Genomic DNA, 23544 nt, shown 5'->3' on the forward strand with positions numbered 1-23544 from the left:
AAATTGAAATACTTAAAAATTAGAAAATAAAGTTATAAACGTGAAGTCTCTCGTTCGTAGGCTATGCAGTCGAGGCTACCACCAAAACAAAACGGTTTCAATATGTGCCTTTGACAGGACATTCATTTCAAGTACAGGATGATGCGTGCGACGTTACATCAATCATTTTACAAAAGGTTTCAGTTTGTCGATTTTATCAACGATGCACAAAGTGCAATGCATTGAAACTGACGCTTCGTACGCTGCATCAATGCGCATCTCCATAGCTAACTTGGGTGATTTTACAACACATGGGATCATTAATCAAACGAGATGATTTTACCCCATGTGGCAATCATTTGTTCATCATCTGTTCATCATCTGTTCATCATCTGTTCATCATCTGTTCATCATCTGTTCATCATCTGTTCATCATCTGTTCATCATCTGTTCATCATCTGTTCATCATCTGTTCATCATCTGTTCATCATCTGTTCATCATCTGTTCATCATCTGTTCATCATCTGTTCATCATCTGTTCATCATCTGTTCATCATCTGTTCATCATCTGTTCATCATCTGTTCATCATCTGTTCATCATCTGTTCATCATCTGTTCATCATCTGTTCATCATCTGTTCATCATCTGTTCATCATCTGTTCATCATCTGTTCATCATCTGTTCATCATCTGTTCATCATCTGTTCATCATCTGTTCATCATCTGTTCATCATCTGTTCATCATCTGTTCATCATATTCATCATCTGTGGTTCACTTAAAGCAGTGGTTCTCAACCGGGGTGCCGCGGCACCCTGGGGTGCCGATTGCAATGCTCAAGGGTGCAGCGAGATATTTTAACTTTAACCCGTTAAGTGTGGAATTTATTTATTTATTTTAACCCTAATCCACGGTAAGCCTGTGTTTTCTCGTCCAGGAAAAGCAGCGTGAAAGAGATTTTGACTCGTTGCTGTTCTTTCCATAAAAACGTTTGAAACGCATCATTATTGCCAGGTTTCATGATTTTATTTTGCGTTTCACGGCGCACAAAGTCAAATTGCAGTGATGGATTATCGGATTGTGTGACCCAGCACGATTATAAAATTGCACGATTGTTTGCGAACCATTATAAAATAGAAACTTTTGCATGAGGGATACCTGCGCATACAAACACGATAGCCTACATAGCTAATCGAGAAAAGGCTAAGTTATAATTGATTTGTTCTTTATACCCATGAATATATTTTGTGAATGGCTTTGCAATTACAATTGGGTCTCCAAATTAGTGGATTTTCCGTACAAACGAACATTAAAACTAAAAAACGAAAACGACTGCTTATAGTCGAGGAAGAAATGTGGGTGGCTTTGTCGAATGTGCCTCGAGATATTAAGGGACTTTGTGCAAGAAGTCAAGCCCAAATTTTACACTAACATTTGAATAAATACATTTATTTACGCGCGCTATACTGTACAACTCATTCTGTGTTATTTCATACAGTTATTTGAAATACAGAAATCTTATTAAATTGACCCAGTTTTGCCAGGGTGCCGCAAACTATTTATCTATTTGATAGGGTGCCGCAAGGTAAAAAAGGTTGGGAACCACTGACTTAAAGTTTCTAGCGTGGTTCACAATAGTATGTAGCTCCGGAAACGTAAACAATCAACGAAACGAAAACAAGTGTACGGTAATCAACACTTCACTGCATCGTGAGACAGCAAAAGCACGAACGCCATGAAAGGTAAAATTACTTTCTTTTTCAGACGACGTTGATAAATGTCAAAAAGGTCTGATTTGCTGGCTGAGGTTGCATTCCTGCACAGTAGCCTATCGATATGTCGTGCCAAAGCTTACATTTTCTTTTGTAGGGTGCAAAATATTTTTTTCGACATGAAGCACAAAAGCGATAACAAAATAGTGTGAAATACTGGAGCTGGAGGTATTGTTTTACGAAGCTAAACCAGTTTTAAACAAGCTTTAGGCTCCTTTTAAACCATCGAAAAGGTGAATTAAAAGCACAAATTTTTTATCATTAGCAATCCTTTCAGACAAAAGTCGTTTGCAGATCTCATCCTATTTGCATTCTATTGACTTAAAAATAAAAACTTGCCCAAAAGTAATGTAAAAAAAAACGATGATTGACTATATACATGTTGGGGCAAACAATAAAGTAGTTTGCCACAAAAGTAAAAACCAACTCCTGAACCTGTTAAACACAAAGATTCAAATACCCTAAATAAAAATATTCATTATTCAAAATCAATGAGAAAATTTTCTCTTAGAATATACCAGCCGCTGGATTTGTTGTTGTTTGAGATCGGTGTAGAGTTCACATTCTTGTGCAACAAGCTTGATATAAAAACGTAAATTGTCAACAAAACGATTTAGTTTAATTATGCGCAATGTAATAATGCCTACAACGAAAAAGTTTAAACTTAAGTTACGTCTTCATTCTAAGCAAGTGAAATTTCTTTTATGATGTGTACTTTCATTTATAAGAGTTACTTTCTTCAATAATCCCTGCTTCAGTAAGGTAAAAAAACAGAGACTTTAAGTAAATGTAACATTTCATGGATATTTTGTGAAAACAATATGTTGGGTTTCATTGAAAATGAAATGCAAATATTGCTGGTCGATGCAGATAAGAAACAATACTGACGATTTATTTCACCTTACTGTAGTCTAACTTAACTATTTCATCTCTGTTTTTAATATTAAATGTCACCAAAACGTTTGACAAATCAGCAAATGAGGTTCTTCTTTCAGTCTATGATCCGACTACTACCCATATCAAGGTTGTGAACCTTCATAAGAACTCTCTCCACGCCCAGTGCATACCGCCAGAATACCAGCAAGGAAAAGCAAAGATCCACCAACCCATCCAACAAACAACGACACACCAAAGATGTACCTGTAAACAAAATATATTTAATAATATCTGTTTTATAAAACATCGCATTCTTTCCGGATTAGTTTTGCTCTCATTCTTATAAAATTAAAGCCTTATCCGCTATCATCCGACTTCCTTTTCAATAAGCCGAGTGCTGAGAATAAAGTCATGGGCTACTTCTATGCATTTGGGCTAACTTTATTGGGACGACAAGCTTCGGTTAAACGAAAATTTTGGCAGCATCGAGCAATGATAAACCTTTTCCTCACCATATAGCCCAGTGGTTCTCAACCAGTGGGCCATGGCTCACTGGTGGGCCATAGAAGCATCTTAAGGTGGGCCACAGACATATTTGAAAAATTGAAAGATCTATTGAAACATTTTGTTTCATTTTTGTCACTATAATAGTCAATTTTACACTTGTGTGTTTGTTTAGTTACAATGCTACTGTTTTTAGCTACAAAGTGGCAATCATCATTCTAATTATTGCAACATACAGTTTTACATCAACTCAGTTTTTACAACACTTAATGATGTAATTGTAATAGACTAGTTTGTGGTTACAATTAAGCCATCTTTATAGGCTAAGCGGTAACCTTGCTGAAATTCTGCAGATCCGCTTTTTAGAACCGTACGTGCAGCATTTTATTTTGTGGATTATTTTGGGGAGGAATTGACAATACTTGAAGCTTTAAGTTTGATGAAAATTACATACAGTATGTTCATCGATTTTTGATGCATGTAGTATGTACATCAAGAAAAGAAAAAGGACAATGTGTATTATGTTGTAAAGTTCTTAGTCATCATTCATTGAGGCCATCAAAACTGAAACTTCACCTGGAAAAAGTTTATCCCAATTTCAAGTATGAAGATATAAATTTTTATAATGAAAAGAAGACAGTGTGAAGCGTCAGCGCCTGGATTTAGTCGGCTGCATAGCCGAGTGGTGAGAGCCCTAGAATGACACTCGAAAGGGCGCCGGTTCGACACCGCTCAAGAGCATACGGCTGCGTCTTTGGCAGGACACTTAAAGGCTCGCCTGAAGGTGGACACGAAGATTGGCTTCCTTGCCTTCCCATCCACTTGATCTCAAACTTCAACCACCAGGTGTAAGCCTGGATACGACAATAATAAGCGCCTGGATTCAACAAGGGAATTCCAGTAACATTCTAAAGGCAATGTTCTGCTGCTTTTTGTTTATAAATTTTTTTTGTAATTTTTTTTCTTACATAAAAACTGAATGGGCCACAGAACTTTTATGCAAAAAAAAATGGACCACGAAATAAAAAAGGTTGAGAACCACTGATATAGCCTATAATTCTAGCCAAAAATGAACAAGATTTTTTGCATTGATTCAAGTCAACGTCCACAGACGTTGAATACACGTTAAGAAAGCCTGATTATGCATCTACTCAATGTTCACTCCCCATTCAAAAAAACAAACAACGAAGCTTGAAAACTTCATCTACTCACCTTGTAACAGGAATAGGTGCACTCGCCCGGAGCTGAGCTGTAGCGAACTCGTGAGCAATCTTCACATCATTTGCATACCAGGACACAGCAGCGACCAGGAGGAGCCCAGCCAATGTTGACAATCCTCCAGCAATCAAGCGCACCCGTTTCTATTATGCAAAATTGTAGAAACTTAACATACGAATACACTTATTGTAAAGAGCTTTAACATTGACCGTTTGACTGCTTGTACTATTTCAACAAGTTCAATTGTTTAAATTTGTCTACCTTAGTTTTAACATAAAAAAAATTCAATTTGATTTTGAAACATTTCAATGACTTTTGATAATTTTAACATGTTTAAAAAGAGTTCTTTTCCGCATTTTACTTCTTGAAGCAAAGCACGCAAATGCAATTAAGCCATCGGGATACATCGCGTCTGGATTGTGACTCATAAACCTACGTTAGTCGACTTATCCTCGCTTCCGCACGGAATCGATTCCATTCCGACGCACATGGCGGCAATCCCGGCCACGGAAAGCACAACAGCTGTGAGGCTGAAGCCTCGAGCTGAAAAACGAAATGGAAGTTTACAGATCAACACTGCTCGTGATAATGACAGTGTCAAAGATGAGATGCAATTAAAACTGAAAACACTAAGATGATCTTTGGAACTAACCATTCCGGACTGATGGTTCCCAATTGTTTTACATGTTAGTGAAATACCACTTTGGTTTGAGCACCAGACATCGACAATTATTTTGACAAACAAATGACAATTGAAACTTGGGAGAAGAAAACGTAGGAGACCCAAATTAAGATGGAAAAAGTACAAAACAAAATTTGAATAGAAAGAGATTGGAAAGAAGTTGAGAAAAGGGAAAGAGTGCAGTAACCCAGCTAGCAAAATTGAATATTCTTACAATGGTACAACGTCTGCAATCGTTAAATCAATGCAAAAAGAAGGGATTTGTTAGTTGGGAACAGACGCAGTGAAAAGGGAGAATCCCAATGTTTCAATCTCCACATTACCTGCTTGCAGTTCGGAGGGCAATCCAAAGAAAAATGTATTGAAATCATCGCAATCCCAGTTTCCTGTGGCGTATGTTAAGCACTTGATCCATAGACCTTCGTGCTAGGCAAAGTTAAGCAACAATAATTAATTTATCAATACAGGGTTTTAGAGAATGCAATAACAAAATTTAAAAACTTGAACAAGCACAAAATATCGATGACTGATGGGATATAATTATCTCAGAAAACAAATATTTTACTGCCAAAAAACTTTAAAATATGTTCCCTCCTTGGTAGGATCTTCAGAAAGTTAGTATCTACATAATTAAACAATAAATGCTATTATAACTATATTTGATGTATCTATATAGTTATATATCTTACAGTGTCTATCTTAAATTATTTAACGGGTCCTCACTGGCGCCAGCAAGCCCAGAGTTATGATTTACTGACAGAATATTGTTTATGCGTATGAACAATAAATGTTATTAATACTTCAAAAAGTTCTCAATGCCAAGCAAAAAAGCCAAGCAGAGCAAATTACGTCAAACACAATTATTACTTTCTAAAACCTCTACGGCCTGTTTCACCCTAAAAGGATATCATCAGAAATTTCTTATTCAAATAGAATTCTATTTATTTACGATGAAACAAGTTGTAAAGGTTTTAGAAAGTAATAACTACATTTAATGTTTATGCATATGATGATTTCTGGTTACAAAGAAAAAAAGAAAAAAAGGAATTGTATTTAATGTCATTGAATAATATTGTAATATTGTGACTTTGGTTGGAGGGAGAGTTAGAAAACTATATACTGTACTACAAACCGAGCCTTAGAGTAGATATCACTCCAGCCTTTCTACATGCTAAACGTTTTGTGGGCTAGCTCAACATGGCTTAACCATATCTGTTACTGCTTCCTTTTGGCGGCAAGAGTTAGTGACCGAGACCATCAGGTCTACGTCTCTCTTATTGCTAAATACTCCGTCGGCTTATATCAAATAACAACGGGAAAAAGTATACCGTTGGTCAAAAGCCTTATCTATCACTTCAATCAATTTATTTCGCAAAATATATTCGTGATTGTGTATTTTAGGTAGAAAAGGTGATAAAGACTCGGTTTTTGACTTATTTTCGCCATTTCTTGGTCAAATTTCTCAGTTCACATTTTATTTTGAAAGTCTTCTTGCATTGAACACAGAATTTCATCAATTTTGTTTTTCCGTTTCTGTGCAAACAGTATTCCATGCACATTTTGCACTACAAAGCAATTTGTGCAAATAACAAATCACCTTCCTAATTATTGTCTGCCAGCAAAGAATGACTCATATCGCGTCAGAGACCGACTCCTTACCCAGAATGCAAAATCGACGTTGAATCAATGTAAAAATGACGAATTTTGCTGCCTGGGTTTCGGAATGGAATTTTAGCGCCCTCGCGTGATGAGTGACAAACACAAAATGAAACCACACGCTAATAGTAAACCGTCAATCAAGCTATTGAATTTCAGCAAATTTCTTGCATTTTATAACTGGCTGTGACAAAAGGTTTATTGTGAACTTCGCGATTATCTGATACCAACATAATCGGAATTATAAGTTGGGGCAAGAAAAAAAAAGTAAAAGTCAAGAAATCTCAGGTTTTTAGCGTCACTGCTACTGCTAACAGGTACGGTTAAGGCTAAGCCAATCAGCAACTTCTTAACATATGTACTAATACATTTAGTTTAAGTTGACCTTTGCAAGGCTTTAGTAAGCTGGTTGTAAACTTAACTGTATGGAACATAAAATAGAACAATAAAAGATGCGCTCATACTAAACAGCATGCAACGCTTCCTAGCCACTGCACTACAATCTGGGTGGCAACTCATCGAGTAAGCAGAGTCACGCAGCAATCAACCAGCCAGAAGCAAAGTAAAGGAAACACAGTAGCAATAATAGTAACGCAATAATAACGCAATTTTACGACAACATATATGCAGTAAGACTGATTAAACGAAAACCAATTTTGTGTAAAACGTTTAAAATATGAAAGAATTCTCTTGAAACAATAAACACGCCACCTTCCATTTTAACTTTGAGCAACAGTAGGTGGGTAGGTTTAAGTATCACTTGTAAAACCCGAAACTTACCCGAACTATATTGTCTCTGATGGTGTCTTCAGGGTCATTCAACTTCCAGTAGGGGACAGCGATGCACACAAGCGTCAGGATCATTCCAAGAACCATCATGATCAAGGTGGCAATCTCTGTTCCAGACATTATGATAAGGAGTCAAGTATAACGTTATGAAATTCTTAAGAAACTGCAAAATAAAATCTGTTAATCATCAGCCTTTTCGAGCACCTACCCTGAAACTTGAACTATCATGTCCCACAGAAAAGAAAGAAGCCTTTTCGAGTGTGATGCGACTTTAAAACAGGCTTGTATCAACAGTTTTCATCTACCATAGATAAATTACGCAACTTTTTAAAACCTGTTTGCTTCTGCGTAATCAAAAACTCTTCAGATTTGGCTGAATCCTTTAACAATGCAAACAAGATCCCACTGCTAGTCTTCTTCAGTTTTTTTTGATGCACAGATTTCACTTTAAACTACTCACATTAGGTGGCGTGTATGAGCATACGACGAAGCTACAAATTTAACACTATAGCCTACTGTAGTTACTGGTTTTCGATTGAAATTGTTTCTGAAAGATAATAAACGAATACCACTAAAAAAAAGTTCGTCACCATTGTGGATAAAAGAAATCGGTGTTGTATCATTAAACTTTTCATCTAGTTTAAGTCTTTTTAGGCAGTTCACTAAGTTAGCTTCCCACAGGAAGAACAAAAACTATTTTTGGAAGGGTATCATAACATTCCGCCTATGATGCAACAGCTTTGCTTGCAAATACTATTGCAAAACGCTACTTTTACGATGCAAAACGCACTTATTCAATCCACTCTGCAATTTCCTGCTGCTTTAAACCTGGTGTTCAGAGGTTTGTGCACATTTTTGTTATTTTTTGAGTTATGTCTGGGTTCAGTTCGGCAAACGAAGAACCAGTCTTCGTAGTGCAAACTCTAATTGGAAACGCCATAACATTTACTTGATGATTAAACAATAAATGTTACTAATACTTCAAAAAGTTCTCAATGCCAAGCAAAAAAGCCAAGCAGAGCAAATTACGCGAAATACAGTCATTACTTTCTAAAACCTCTTACAGCCTGTTTCACCCTAAAAGGGGGATCATCAAAAGGTTCTTATTCAAATAGAATAACTTACTTGATAATTATGTTTCATTGTTACTTGACGTTTCCTAGATCTAAACACGAAAGCGCAGCCTATTTATTCATCAAGTCTATTTGATTTCGATTCTGTTAGATTGTAGTTCAAATCATCTCAGTGAACCTAATGCATGCCACCACATCAAACCTCGAACGTTGAAACGGGCTCAAAAAGGCATTAAGATCATACTCCTGCAAGTTGCAACCTATAAATGAAACGTCTACGTAGATGTTCTGGTGTGTTGCGACTATCCGATTATAAATATTAAGAAAATGTAGTGTGTTTTTTTTATCTCTATTTCTAAAATACCGCCATCGTTACTTAGCCTGTTATTGCGCTGTTAGCAGTGATAGTAGAGTTTTTGTTATCAAATCCGAACCACTACGGAACGACGACATGTGTACCAACAAGAACTGTGTTTACAAGATCATTATGCAAGAAGTGCAGGGAAAGCTACATAGACAGCACGATTCGCCCACTCCACTCCCGCCTGAAAGAACACCTCAGCTCAGATAAAAGTTCTGTTTTTGATCATCAACAGCTCTGCAGTGCCTCGCCGACTTTGAATTTACAATCATTACCAGAGAAAACGACGCGGTGCAATTGCGCTTCAAAGAGGCCATTTTCGTACGTAGACAGATTCCAAAGATCAACAACCGTGCCAAAAGGGAAGAACTAGGTCATCTTCTTCTTCTTCTTTCGTATGAGAAGTTGTTGTTTTTTCGACAATGCATTGGAGTCAAATGTCCGGGCATTCTTCGAGCAACCACTTGATTGTAGAGTCCTCCAGCGTTGACAGCCCAACTGCCCTTGGTGGAGTAAACGTCGGGCAGTGGTAAAGGATGTGGTCTGCTGTCTGTTCCTTTGCACTACAGTTGCATGCCGCAGATGTTGATAGGCTCCATTTGTGCATCAAGGATGCGAAGCGACCAACACCCGTGCGAAGGTGATTCAGCCGTACCCAGGCAGGTCGGCTGAGCTCCTTTCCTGGTGGCATGGGTCCAGCGTCGTAGACAAAGGTGTGGAGTCTGGAGGTGTTGTGTGTCCACTCCTCTTGCCAGGTATTGGTGATCCAGGATGAGGCATTGGTGTTGTGCTCCAGCAAGGATTGTGCTTGAGCAACAAACGGGGTTTTCGATTTGAGGCGTTTCTTTATTGCCGGTCTGGTGGTGTAGCTGTGGAGCGCGTGGTGTGGCTCCAGTGACCGGCCAGCCAGGAAGAGTGGGGCAACTCTGGGCGAAGCTCAGCAGAGGCGATGCCTGAAAGAACTGGTAAAAACTCAGTAGGTGTAGGTTTCAGGCATCACGATACAATACGCAAGGCGTTGTTGATGGGTTTGTCGAGCTGGTGGATATGAGCACTACGACACCATACAGGGGCACAGTACTCCGTGGTAGAATGGACGAGAGCCAGGGTTGTGGTGCGCAGGGTTGTAGCTGTCGCACCCCAACTCGTACCTGCCAGTCGACGAATAACAGTTGTTTTTGAATAATTTTGGGGCGCTGAATCCAAAAATGACATCATTTTTTGTATCACGTCAAGTTTATGAACTAGACACCCACTACTTTATCCAAGAGCCCACACAAATACAGCAATTAAGACATCTGCATTATAACATAAAACGCTTTAAGAATTACAAACAATATAAACTCCCTCGAACAGAGACATAGCCTTGCCCCTACCATAATACGTGCTTAAAAATACTATTCAAATTCATGTTGAATGACGTTTCACCGCCCAGCAGCTGCTTTTGCCTCCTTTATATTTTCTTTCTTGTACCTCACTGCCTTCAATGGTTTTTAAACGTAAACATTTTTGCAACACTCTTCTTTGTTTCTTTAAACAAATTCTGCTTCTTCAGGCCAAATTGAGTGCGACATTTAGGACCAAATCTTATTTTTGTAGCTTTTTTAGGCTTGCTCAAGCTGTGGATACTCTCACTTGATGCTCCAACAATAAGCAACCAACATAATGTAAATCTTACCTCCATCAACTTCACAAATTTTGGTGGAATCTTTGTTATTGCTGAATGCACCAAGATTTTTCTGGAAATAAGCAAGATGGTTGTGCAAAAAATGAATCTGATACTTATATTATACCGAGTGTTTTGTAGTCTTTCAACAGTTGCTATATAGTTTCAATGTAATTCTCTACCCGTATAGTTTAAAGAAAGCTCTTCACAAGTTTCTTAAATGATATCCAGGCGTCCGTTACTGTAGTTCTGACATTACCAATCAGGTTCATCTTTGATAGGTTGTCAAATTTGTGGACAATCAAATAGTTTTACAAAACTTAGTTGTTTGAACTGACAGACAAATAAATGCTAAAACGAGGTATTAAAACACTTACCATTAGTAAGGGTAGGGTAGTGTTTCTTGTATTCTTGCTACACTGCGCCTGCTGATCAGGAAGGAAACAAATGGCCTACCATTTTAAGATCAACACAATAAATCCCATTGTGATTGCAAGAATCAAATCACTTTTTTTATGTTTCCGTATTCTACACCAAGACTAGTTGAATGTGTATTGAGACCGCACCGGCCTGCTATCAATAACATATTCATTACAATCCAGATCTTTATACGTGGCTGTTTTAACGGAAGCCAAAAATGTTAATACTGGCTGATACTAAACGTATACATGATGGCAGACAAGGATGCTTAAGTTTTGCCTTTGTTTTTCTTATAACCCTAAAGTTTATACCAAGCAAGTTCAGTTCTGTTGTTTTTATTTCTGACCACCTCAGCAAAAACAATACACGTCAACATAGTAAAGGTCGAGAAAAAGGTAGAAGCGACAAATGACAAAAAATAAACAAGAAGAGATCTTTAAAAATCCTGTTTCTTTAATTGCGTCAGGACATGCTTCATTTAGCTCAGGTTGAAAGTTTATTTTAGTTTAATTTGTTTGTTTTATTTGTTTATTTATCTTTATCCTGCATTGCGGGAAAGCGGACTTGAGCGCTATGCATCGGTGTACGCCTTCCGACGTACACCTGACCCACGCTGCAGCCGACGACAATCTCTGTTTCCGGTTGTCTACTCTATTTATGACTTAAATTTGGTACTACCCATTACTCGAAATCGATCACTGGGTAGAGGCAATTATCGTAAAGTTTCTTGCCCAGAGAAACAACAGCAAGTGCAGGTGGCTAGAGTCGAACATGCAGGCTTTCGACTGTGAGCCCAACGCGCTAACCACTTAAATATGTCCTGTTCTGTTTCTTTTGCTTTGACTCTCAAGCAATGTTTGTTATATTTTATTATTTTATTTCACTCAAAAAACTATCGTTTGCTCAAAATAGAAGATATCTAGATTTGGATTTTTTTTCTTTTGCCATCACTTTGTCCCTGATTATACATTTTATGACTTTCAAATTTCACGGTATTCGCTCTCGGAATGCTCATTATCAAGACGCGCGAGAACCTATAAAAATAAACTTCTCGGCATTGTTCCACTTTCACTTCCTCTTGTTGTCGGAGAAACACCAAGATAAGCGTTAGAAGGGTTAGGAAAGGTGCTAGAAAATAACTTAAAATTTTAATCTTAAAAATTAATTTTTGATTAAATATTTAATCGAAAACTACAGAGCCCAAAATGGACATACTAAATTCTAGTATCTGCATTTATAGTAATCTACGCTTTGGGCTGTTTATTCCTTATCAGATTGACCAGGCGTTCCCACCTTTGCTCTTAAAGCTGACTTAGGCTACATCTGAATTTTTCAGTAAAAAATGGCAGGATGATTAAGTTGCGAAAAGTCTTACCAAGGAGCCGGAAAGGTTAAAGCGACGTCTTAAAAATAACTTCTGCTCCCAGTGTTTTGTGCCTTTGTTGAAAATTGAAATGTTCATTTTTTGTGCAACTGTTAGGCTATATTTATTGTGAACAGTAAATGCGAAGCTTGCTTTGCTTCATGGTATACTTATTGCCTACTGATGGTTCCGATACTTCTTATTAAAGGAGGGATAGGAAATAGAAATGGCATTTAGAATATGAATCAGCAACCAATTCATGTAAACCACAAAACGCTATGATTTAAACTACCAGTAACCATAAGCTACAAGGGGTTTTCATGTCGTTTATGAGTAAACATGATTTTCTTAACTGGTACGTTAGGGAAAGAAACGAAGAGTCCGGGTGTTTAACGATCAAACTTCATTACTTGGGATTTTTAAATTTGACAATCTCCCGTTGTGTTAACATTGAAAGTTTTATGTAGCAGCCTTTTTTTTGCGGCAAAACGATCAATTTTTCTCGAAATAAGGCTTTGAAATAACAGGGTTCAGCCACAAAACGATCAATCTCAAACTTAATTTTCAGTTTACTCGAAAAGTTGGATTTGGTAGTTTGGTCGTTTTGCACCTGGACTTTTCAAATATTAATACACATACAACTCAAACTCTCAAAGATACTAATCAAGGCTGAGTCGATTTATACAAATCCTATAAAATGAATGAGTGGTGATAAGCAATGAAACATAAAGCAAAACAAAGCATGATTAATTATTATTATTAAAACGATTGTTTTAAAATAGTGTTCGACTTAATACTAATGTGTGAAAAGACTGCGTGTTTGCATATTAGCTCTAACAATTTTTTTTCCAGACTTTTACAAAATATAGTAAAATATGTGTTACGGAAAGAGAAATGCTACTCCAATTCTCAGTATTTTCACTACAGGCTTCACATTTGGTAGCTTGCTAAGCACTGAATGGATTCATATCGCAAATGTCGGCAGCAGAGGTTTATGGTTGCAATGCACCAAGGGAGGAGTATGCCAGCTCTATGACGGTAAGCAGACAGTAGTGGGATTCGGCCGGTTTGCACCGGTTTGCACCGGTTTGCGCGAACCGCTTCTTAAAAGTAAAAAAAAAATTGCACAACCGGTTCCTGGCCAACTTTTTCAAGTGGACCTAACAGTAATATAATTATCTTACGCAGAGTTGCCAGATGTGGCTAACTTCAGTCAAAGCAAACCAGTTGCTAACTGGATTGAATCCTACCGCTGTGAGCAGATATTGTAGTTTAAACTACCGCTGTATGTGACAAAACAGGCGCAGATTTCATTTTAAAAAACGACTTTCATGAAAAATATTTAAGATTATTATAAAATACAAAAATGATACGAAACATTTTTGGCGTTCATAAAGCCTCTACATAGGGGTGTCCAACCTTTTTAGTGTTTTACGTTTTTGGCGTCCAACAACGCGGGTCATGGGTTGGACAGTTCGAGGTCATGTTCCTAGTTCGAGTTCGAGGTTCCTAGTTCGAGGTCATAAGTGGTGCGTGTCCACGTTGTTTTGAGCGTCTGCAATTTTTATTGTGTCTGGGCAATCGAGTGTAGCAAGAATTGACAGCGATAGACACAGCATTTTACCCATGAGGCTGGGCTCGTCAGTATCGCACCACCAATTCATGTCACAGAGTACTCAACAGTTGCTCTGTCAGCGACTGCCAAAAAACACATGCTCTTGGAAAAGTCTTGATGGCTAGCATGGAGGCTATACGCTGGTATGGTTAGCGAAACGCAATTATCGCTATTCCACAAAGTGAGTAGTCAGCCTTATGTTGTTGCCAGGAAAATCGCTCCTTCCGTACACAATTTTTTTTGTCGATGATTTTCATGCTTTGTGACGAAAAAGCCTCTCACCGGTCGACTTTTCCTTGGAGTTCCTCCATTCATGCATGATGGTAGTTGCGAACATTGGCTTCTCTACCTCACCGTGCATATAAACATTGAACATATCGCATAATACACTATGTTCGTGCACACTGGTGTACGCAGGAGAGGGGCCATTGAGCCATGGCTCCTCCCCTTTTAAAAATGTTGATTGTTTTAGAGTTGCTGGGATTGTGTAATGCAAACATGTTATTGTTCAAGAGTGATCTGTAGCAGGGCCGTACTAACCACCCTTCATACTTCCCTGGGAAGGGGGGGCACGGTTGTTAATATTGCTACAGAAGCTCGATGATATAGCTTAAATTACGCAAGGCTCTATGTTTCGCTTCCAAAACCCCAGTTAGTGGGACAACATCTCTGTTTAGGGTGCCACCTTTATTCTTATTTAGTTGGTGCAACGTTTTTCGGAATTTTAATATAAACAATGTTATTATATAGGGTAAGGCGAGGCAAACTTTTGGCTTGGAAATTTAAATCAAGCTGGAAGGCAAAAAAATAATTTTGTGTGCACTTTCAAGCATGCTATTCAGTGCCGTGCCAAAGCCACAAGGATTCCAATAAGTTTCTTATAGAAATATCTGAAAAAAAATTTTGGGTTTAAACGAAACAAAATGTTTTACAATATTTTAATTTACAGTAAAATTAAAACAAAAAAATTGTGAAAAAAATTTTGAAACTTTTGAAATATATTTTTCAAATATTTTTTTGCTTCGAGCAAATTTAATATCAAAGTTATTTGATTCTAAAATGTTGCCCAGATGCTACAAAGTAAATAATAAGGCAATAATGCCTAAAGCAGGTTTCAGTTTTGAAAACTATAAATGCATTTTTTTTTGCTGTTGACACAGGAGAGCCTTATATCAAAGCTGTTCGGGCGTTTTTTATTTTGGAACTGATTTGTTTAATTCCTGCTGCATTTTTGAACATTCTCAGCCTTTACCGATCTGCAGAATTTGACAAATGGAATTCTTGGGCAAGAGGATTATTCTTTTTAGCATGTAAGTGTGTAATTAAACAATAAATGCTATTAATGAATTTATGTAAATATTTAAATAATGATCTTCTGATGATCCCCTTTTTAGGGTAAAAAACAGGCTGTAGAGGTTTTAGAAAGTATTAACTATATATGATGTAAGTACAGCATGTAATTACGTGACAACAAATAAAAACTTCTGCATATAAATTTTAAAGAAATCCTTGCTTTGTTCTCGTTAGCTTCCTCGTAGCAAGGGTTTGTTGCTGAAAAACATATCCTGCAGCATAAGGAGTTGAGACTTGGGTAACTGCAGATTTAGTCTTATTTGTCGCTTTGCAAATCATGCCAGCTGCTCCCAACAATTTTTTAAATCACTTTTTCTTATCTTTTATTGTCTGGTAATGTTACAAAAGTTTCTGTCGTATTACTTCCAAGTGCAATGAATTACACGTTTCAGTTACAAAAATCAATGTTTCAACATTTATGTTCATCGATGATTTTTTACAGTTTAATTTATCAAAAACAGGCAAAATTGTATTTGATAAAGATTAGGTTGCAATGTAGAAGTTCCTTTTAAACTCTAACTAACTAGTGGCTCAACAAAGCACGGATATCATGCCTACAACTTTCAAAATGTAATTACAATTTTCATTTTGTATTATAATCGTAATTATGTTTGTAATGTAATCGTAATTATTTTTGTAATAAGTGATATGTGTAAGAAGTAAGTATATTTGTAATATGTAATCGTAATTATATTTGTAATTGAGAATTTTTTGTTGTGTAATTGTAATTACAATATTACTGTAGGTAAATTTTGTATACTTGTAATTTACCAAAATTTACCTACACTAATATTGTAATTACAATTACACAATAAAAAAGTCTCAATTACAAATATAATTACGATTACATGATTATGTGTAAGTAATTACATTCAAGTATAATATTAGAACTGCAATTGATCCAATTCTGGTGTGTAGTACGTCAAAGTAGTTATATAAGCACTTCCTTAAATACTTATTTAAAAAAAGCTATAAAATCAAAGCCACTAAGAAAGAAAAGGTGGTATGCAAAAAAATTAATAATGCATACCTAATTCCAAAAAAATAAATGATTTTTGTATGATATTGATTACTTTGCAATTCTGCAGACGTTGTATGTAAAACTGGCGGATTTTGCTGTCTGGGATTGGACACATTTGCATTATAAGGAATTTGCATTTTGGTGTCTTCATTTTACCACCACTGGATAAAAGCATTGTAAAGATTTATAGCACTTTAAAGCACCGTAGTCTATTCTTGATCAATTGTTTACTATGGTGTTTTTCAAAGTTGAATTCACGCTTCACACACAATTTAATGTTTGCCAATGAAGCGGCTGCAACACGATTGTATTTACGTTTTGCTTTATTGCACATAGCTTGTTGGAAAAGTTTATTCCAGGGGTGTGCAACCTTTATTATAGGAGGGCCAGATATGAATAACCGGGTGAAACCGTGGGCCGCACGTTTATTTAAGATATGCTTTCTATTAGTTGCAGGCACAAAAAACAGTTTCTTTATGTTATTGATCTTATGATATTATTAGAAGTTATCTCCTAGCAAAAATAATAAGTTAAGACGGATAAATTTTTGAAGAAAACTGCTATTCAAGTTTATTGTCACGACTTTAAACGAATTCAGTGAGAAATTTGCAGCTGGCTTTTTTTCGGACGACCTTTTCTAAGTCTGCTTTTGGAAGGGCTAGCAATTCGAAGTCCATTTTCCAGGTGTTCGTCTGCCAGAACATATTGATAGGGGAATTTTACAACCCCCATATTAGAAAAAACAATGTTGGCAAAAATACATTATTAAGCTGAAAAGAGCCATTTTTGAAGTCATCAATTTTTTCAAATGCGTAAAATTATCTTGTTGAAATGTTTCCAGTAAAAATCGCGAAGGTTCATTTCCAAATACTTTGTTTTCAAATCAATCTTCTCTTGGAGATCAATCAGTTCAAGTTGGATGTCAGCTGGTGCTTTGTCAATGTCTGTGTTGAACGGCGAAAAGAAGGTATCAAATAACTGTTCAAGAGATGTGAAATCCTTGAAACGAGCCAAAAATTCATAAAATATTTTTTCAAGTTGGTCTGCAAATTCAGTTTTCTTCTCAGGATGCATTCCACAGTCTCTCAAAGTAGGAAAATGGAAAAGAGTTCCTGTTTGTATGTGAGCCTTCCAAAGTTGTAATTTGTTCATAAAACACTTTATGTGATCAAACCAGGAAACGTTAGACTGGCAAAAAACAAGCCCAAAAACAGCAACTCGCAAACTCAAAAGAATACACAAACTGGAAAAAAAAACAAGTCCAAATCTGCGAGAAAACCGCAAGGTTGGCCACACTGTTTGCTTTGCACAAGCTCGCTGTTAGAGCAGAGTTAAACGTCATTAGCATAGATAATAAATTGAACTAAATTTTGGTAAAGAGGTGACTTTCTTCAACCATAGACAGATAAAACCAAGCAACCACACGGCATTTAACATAATACATTAAAGTGATAATTTAATGTATTATGTGTAGGATAGTTCATGTTCACTTTAATGCATTACGTTACATGCCGTGTGGTTGCTTGGTTTTATCTGTCTAAAATTGGACTCAGGTATAGGTTTTAAAACGCAAAAGGGATAAATTAAAAATTGCTCGCACGTAGCCTACCAGACTAAACTAAAGTAAAAATTCGTTTCGTGGGCCGAACACCATTCAAAATTGGCACTTCTTTGCGAGCCGCACGATTTTTTTTGCGGGCCGCAGATTGCACACCCCTGTCTATTCTAAAAGCTGTAGAGTAGTTTCCCTTTTAATGTTTGTCTAGCGTTTTAATAGTCTTAAAAAATTGTGAGATTTGACACTTCCCTTTCTGTTAACAATCAAAATTCACTCGGTTTAGTGTAGTCTATTTTATAGCTTGGTAGGCTTGTCATAGCCTGTACTTGTACAGCATTGGCTGAAAGTGGCTAGAAAGTTGAAAAGGTGAGCCACTTCATTTGAATATGAGTCCCTAAAACTGTTTGCATTAGTCTTAAAGGAATATCTATTTTAGTAGCTTACTCTTCATATTATAACTACTTGAATAGAAGTATAATAAAGAATTATGGGGCTAATTTCGAAATTTTACCTCTCTTGAAATTTTACTGCATGAACGCATTTGATTGTGTCGCTGTGAATATGCGTTTGCTTTTGTCCTATAGGTTGCTCTGTTAGTTATAGCAATGTTTAGCCAACGAAAAGTAAGTTTGCAAACTCGTGAAATGCTTTATAGTTTCACGTGAAAACGCCTTTTCTAAACAACTGGTATATTTTACCGCTTTTTCTGTAACCATCAGATGAACGCTGCGCTACAGGTAAAAAAGCTGATGATTAGGCCTATGACGTACATCTAACATTTTAGTAATATTTTCAACAGTACGATTTTCTATTAAAATAACAAAACAAACTTTCGTTCTTCTTTTATTATTCTCTCTATTCTCTCCAGATTAAATCTTTTATTTTCAATCTACAGTGTATAATTTACTTAACTCCATTATAGCCTGTAGAAAGATATGAGATCTGTCTGAATTCTTGCTAAGGCTGACTTTTTGTTTCGCAAAATAATAAAAAGCTGACCAGCTCAGTGGCCGAGTGGTTTCGCTTTCGGCTCTGGTAGATCTCAGATCGATTCCAGGTCGGGTCAAACCGAAGACTTAAAAAACGGGACCGATTGTGTTGTATCCTGCATATAGCGCAGTGAGAATGAGTCGGGTAAATGTGATAACATCGTAAACCTGATACAAATTAAAAATGAGCCCTGTCGCAAAAAGGCCTTAGCTGTTGTAGAGCGACAATAAATAAAACCATAACATTATTATTATTATTAATAAAAAGCTGTTGCAAAAAAATTTTCCTCCCCGTTAGCTCAGTGGTTACGCGTCCCGCTCAAGATCACGCGGCTCTGGTTCGACTCTCTTCGTGAGCGTTTGAGCAACGCATTTCATTTAGCGGCACCTAGTGAATAGAATAATTTTCTAGCAACAACATTTCAACAATCGGAAAACTTCACTCTGCCAATCTCGGTAACCGGCCCTGTGTCAAGAGCCTCTACAAGTATGCGAAACTATCAGGAATAACTAATCATGGTTTTATCAATCCAAAGACAAAAATTCAAAACCAAACCAAGATAGAAAATCACACATTAACAGCATGGCATAAATAAGATAACTTTCAAATAATTTACAGCAGCATACTTGTTTGTTTGACGACAATTATTTTACAGTAAACATGCATAGCTCTCTCATACCCAGGGGTGGTGAAAAAAGTTTATTTTAGTCATTGTTTTTTTAATCGTCTTTTTACTTTTTTTTACGTTTTATTTGTTTTTTTTCGTTATTTATACTATTTCTAATCGTTTCACATATATTTTTCAATATCAACTGTTTTCATTTATAATAACGAAGAACTGCAAAAGAAAATGTTGAATTGTAGCCTAGTTGCTGAATTGCTTGTTACAAATTAGTTTAATGCAGTTTTGACTGTTATGTAAGCCAGAAGAGAGGTCGCATGCTCAGCAAGTGCTACCAATGATGAGGACGCAACTTTTCAGTTCCAGTGGTGACCATGTCAACAGTCAACCTCATTTGTTGCTTGTCTTAATTTCTTTTATTAGTTTGTTTATTTATTTCATTCCCATCATTTATTTCATTGCATAGCCTATAGCTTATTTGTATGAGTAACTTATTTTGGTGCTCTAGTCTAATTGGTAAATCTACAGTCTACTCGACTGATACACGTTAACTTATAGATAAAAAAAGTAGAGAGTACCCTACTAAATTGGAAAATTCAAGTTTTTTCAATTTAAATAAACTTCAATTTGCCAATTTAGTTTGGTACTCTCTACTTTTTTTTATGATTTTATCACACTACGCATCCTTTTGGATCATTGGTGAAGTCAAAAAAGATTTTAATGAAGAATTTAGTGACAAAGCATTATTTTGACAACGCATCGATGTCTTAATTAATTATGAACAAATATTTCAGAGAAGTAAAAATGCAACTTTTGTTTTATTATTTATATTTTAGACAGATTGTTGGTGCAAAAAAACGATTGTTTTTTTTAATTTCGTTTTTTTAATGTTTTTTTTTAGAAAAAAACGAGCGCAAAAAAAACGACTCACATAACTTTAGATTGAAATTAAGATTGTTTATGTGCAAGTAGGGAAAAACCCAAGAACGAAACGATACTTGAACAAAACCCTAGGAAAACCGTAAAATTTTCAGCAACTGCAGCATGGTTTTGTGTTTCTGTGCAAACAGTGTGGCTGTTTTTTTTATCATTGATATAGCTTTTAGCCCAAGTGTCAAGTAAGTGTTTGAAAAAAAAATTGTGGTCAAAAAAATGTCGAGACAAGACACTTCCAGTTAGTCTACAGTTAATTTTTTGCATTTTTAGATTAAACTTCAAGGTTTTGTTTTTCAGGGATTTGTCTTACGATCGCCATGTCCGTAGTTACTGGAGTCACTGTTTTGCAGTCGGGAGAGGTTTACGGTTGGGGTTATATTCTTGGCTGGGTTGCGTTTGCTTTCTTTTTCTTTTGTCTTGCTTCAACCTTTGCAAAGCGAGAAGCAAGATCACCGGATGTAGTTGTGGTGCATCAACGTACCACTACACTGTCAACAGTATATCAAGCTTGAACTCAAATTATTTTAAAGCAAAGATGAAGATGGGTCTAAAACTGGAGTCTATCAAGAATTCCAAACTAGAGATTCGTTCTCATTGCTTAACTTGATTTTAGTAACTAACCATCTTTTATTACAGAGACATTAAACCGTCGGTGCATTTGAAATCTGTAGGTTGTTGCAGCAGATGGCCGGATTGTTTTGACGGGTAGACACTTTCACATAGAACAGTTTTCTTCGTGAACCAGCTGATTGCAGTCAATGTGACCCTTCTAGCGCTCAGCTAGCGAGTTTGCTTTGAACTTTGTTTGGTAATTACAGAAGAAAAAAAGTTATGGCAGGGGTGGGAATCAAACCAACGCCATCGAAATGGCTATTTCCAACCCTAACCCTCTAGGCCAAGCTGGAGACGGTGAAAGGTTCACTTTATTTACTTTCCAGCATAAACGAGACTGCAATCAGCTGATTTAAATTTTGTCTTCTGATTTGTTAATACATCGCATCTGTTGCATAGCGACTTGTAGATTACAAATACGCGTACCGTCGTCATAACCAATTACCGAAATTAAAAGTTAGAAATCATATTACTTGATATTAAAGTAGCCTAGTAGCCTAACTACTAACTACAGTAGTTTGAACGTGAGCAAAGGGATGTTGCCTGTGACGTCCAATTCTGTGACCAAAATAGTAACTTTTGAATTTAAAAGTTTAATTGTCGCTGCCCAGACAGAAAATCCATCATTTTTACATTGGTTCAACGTCTGCAGACGCTGAACCAGTGCAAAAATGACAAATTTTGCTGTCTGGGTGGTAGTTTGATATGGTTGCTTCATATGTTCAGGCTTAGCTAGTGATTACCAAAATAATTTTTAAATTTGTTTCGTATTGCTATTTTCAATTTGACACCGAAACCAGATAGTCAACTGCTTACAGTGATAACAACATCAAACAACACAACTTACACACACTAAATAACAACACAACCTACACACACTAAACAACAACACAACTTACACACACTAAACAACAACACAACTTACACACACTAAACAACAACACAACTTTACGATGATCACAACAAAACACGATAACTTGATATAATTTAAACTTGTCGTACATTTTCCATGAATATAGAATTATCAAGCAGTGCATCCTATGGATCTACAATTGGGCTTCTTTGTAGCACCAGCTTGCTGGGTGTGCAGTTGTTCTTTCACGTTACATTTCCTTTTTCATTATTTTTGCAGTTGCAACGTTCATCTGATGAAAGTGAAAGTAAAAGCAACACGAAAACGCGTTGATTTTACTTTCACTTTCATCAGATGAACGTTGCAATTAGTGATAGAAACGATAATTGTTCTAATGAACACCCAAACTTTTCAGTACCGTATTCAGTAATAAAAATAATCAAAGTCGTTTTTTTTCATAATTTTCATTTTTGATTCTTCCCAGCCATAACTCTCCATAGACTGAGCCAACACAGTTTCTCTTGTGCATACTGCAAAATGTCAAGTAGGCTAATCACTAGCCTAGCCTGTTTGAACTCAATGTGAATGCAATAACATAGGCTATAAAACTTCGTAAAACTTCGTAATAAAACTTCGTAATGAAAACACAATGAAAAATAATTTGAAAATTTCAATGTGAGATCTCATAATACTAACGTCTGCCCAAACATCTGGGCCGATTCGTCGTCATTGCTCAGAGGTGGCAAAACGCAGAGCCCTCGACCCTTGGAGTAGCGAAGAAGAAAGTTCAAACGAAGAAACGGAAAACACTAACAACTGTCTATTTTAGATCCACTGTTATAACTTCATAAATCACAAATTGATTGATTGAATCTTTATCCTCGGACTGGGAAAGCGTCCTACAAAGCTTAATCCTGGCAGTTTCGCATACTTGTAGAGGCTTTGAATCACTGACGCAGGCCCGGTCACCGAGATTGACAGAGTGATGTTTCCGATTGTTGAAGTCTTGTTGCGGGAAATTATTCCATACATTAATGCCGCTGAATGGAGAGCAGTCCTCGTGCGTTGCTCAAGTTACAGGTGTAATATCCCAGCTGGAAGCAGCAAAATCATATATAGGCTAGTCATCGAGTTAACGGCTTCCATTTATTAGGCATACCATTTAATTTTGGTGTCTTGTCGAAACGACAAATATCTGTGAAAACTTGCACTACACAATACAAATAAACAGAAGTTTCTTGCAATTCATAAAAAGATTCAAATTTAAATATGAAATCACGGCATGACTTTTGGTGGATGTATTTCTTCACGACGCTTAACGTTCGACAACGAAGGGTACTGAGATGCTCAACGTTCAACAACGAAGGGCATTGAGACGCTCAACGCTCGACAACGAAGGGCACTGAGACGCTCAACGCTCGACAACGAAGGGCACTGAGACGCTCAACGCTCGACAACGAAGGGCACTGAGACGCTCAACGTTCGACAACGAAGGGCATTGAGACGCTCAACGTTCGACAACGAAGGGCACTGAGACGCTCAACGCTCGACAACGAAGGGCATTGAGACGCTCAACGTTCGACAACGAAGGGCACTGAGACGCTCAACGCTCGACAACGAAGGGCATT

The 23544-nt window shown here is 36.8% G+C and overlaps 2 protein-coding genes across 2 annotated transcripts; one reads left to right on the plus strand and one right to left on the minus strand.

The window, feature by feature from the left end:
- Positions 1 to 2736: 2736 nt before the first annotated feature.
- LOC145784040 (claudin-1-like) lies at positions 2737 to 7596 on the minus strand (the record flags this gene model as incomplete). The annotated part of the gene is made up of 5 exons (XM_082595797.1): positions 2737 to 2888; positions 4341 to 4489; positions 4783 to 4889; positions 5352 to 5454; positions 7465 to 7596. Coding segments are annotated over 5 exons (612 nt in total), but the record flags the coding sequence as incomplete, so codon positions are not given.
- Positions 7597 to 13231: 5635 nt separating this feature from the next.
- On the plus strand, positions 13232 to 22533 carry LOC145784041 (epithelial membrane protein 1-like). Its single transcript, XM_082595798.1, has 3 exons — positions 13232 to 13394; positions 15132 to 15281; positions 20749 to 22533. Exons 1-3 carry the CDS (start codon positions 13232 to 13234, stop codon positions 20961 to 20963), a joined length of 528 nt encoding a protein of 175 aa, XP_082451924.1. The 3' UTR covers positions 20964 to 22533.
- Positions 22534 to 23544: the final 1011 nt, after the last annotated feature.

This window comes from Aplidium turbinatum, chromosome 15 (assembly GCF_918807975.1).
Source record: "Aplidium turbinatum chromosome 15, kaAplTurb1.1, whole genome shotgun sequence".
NCBI classification, from domain to species: domain Eukaryota; kingdom Metazoa; phylum Chordata; class Ascidiacea; order Aplousobranchia; family Polyclinidae; genus Aplidium; species Aplidium turbinatum.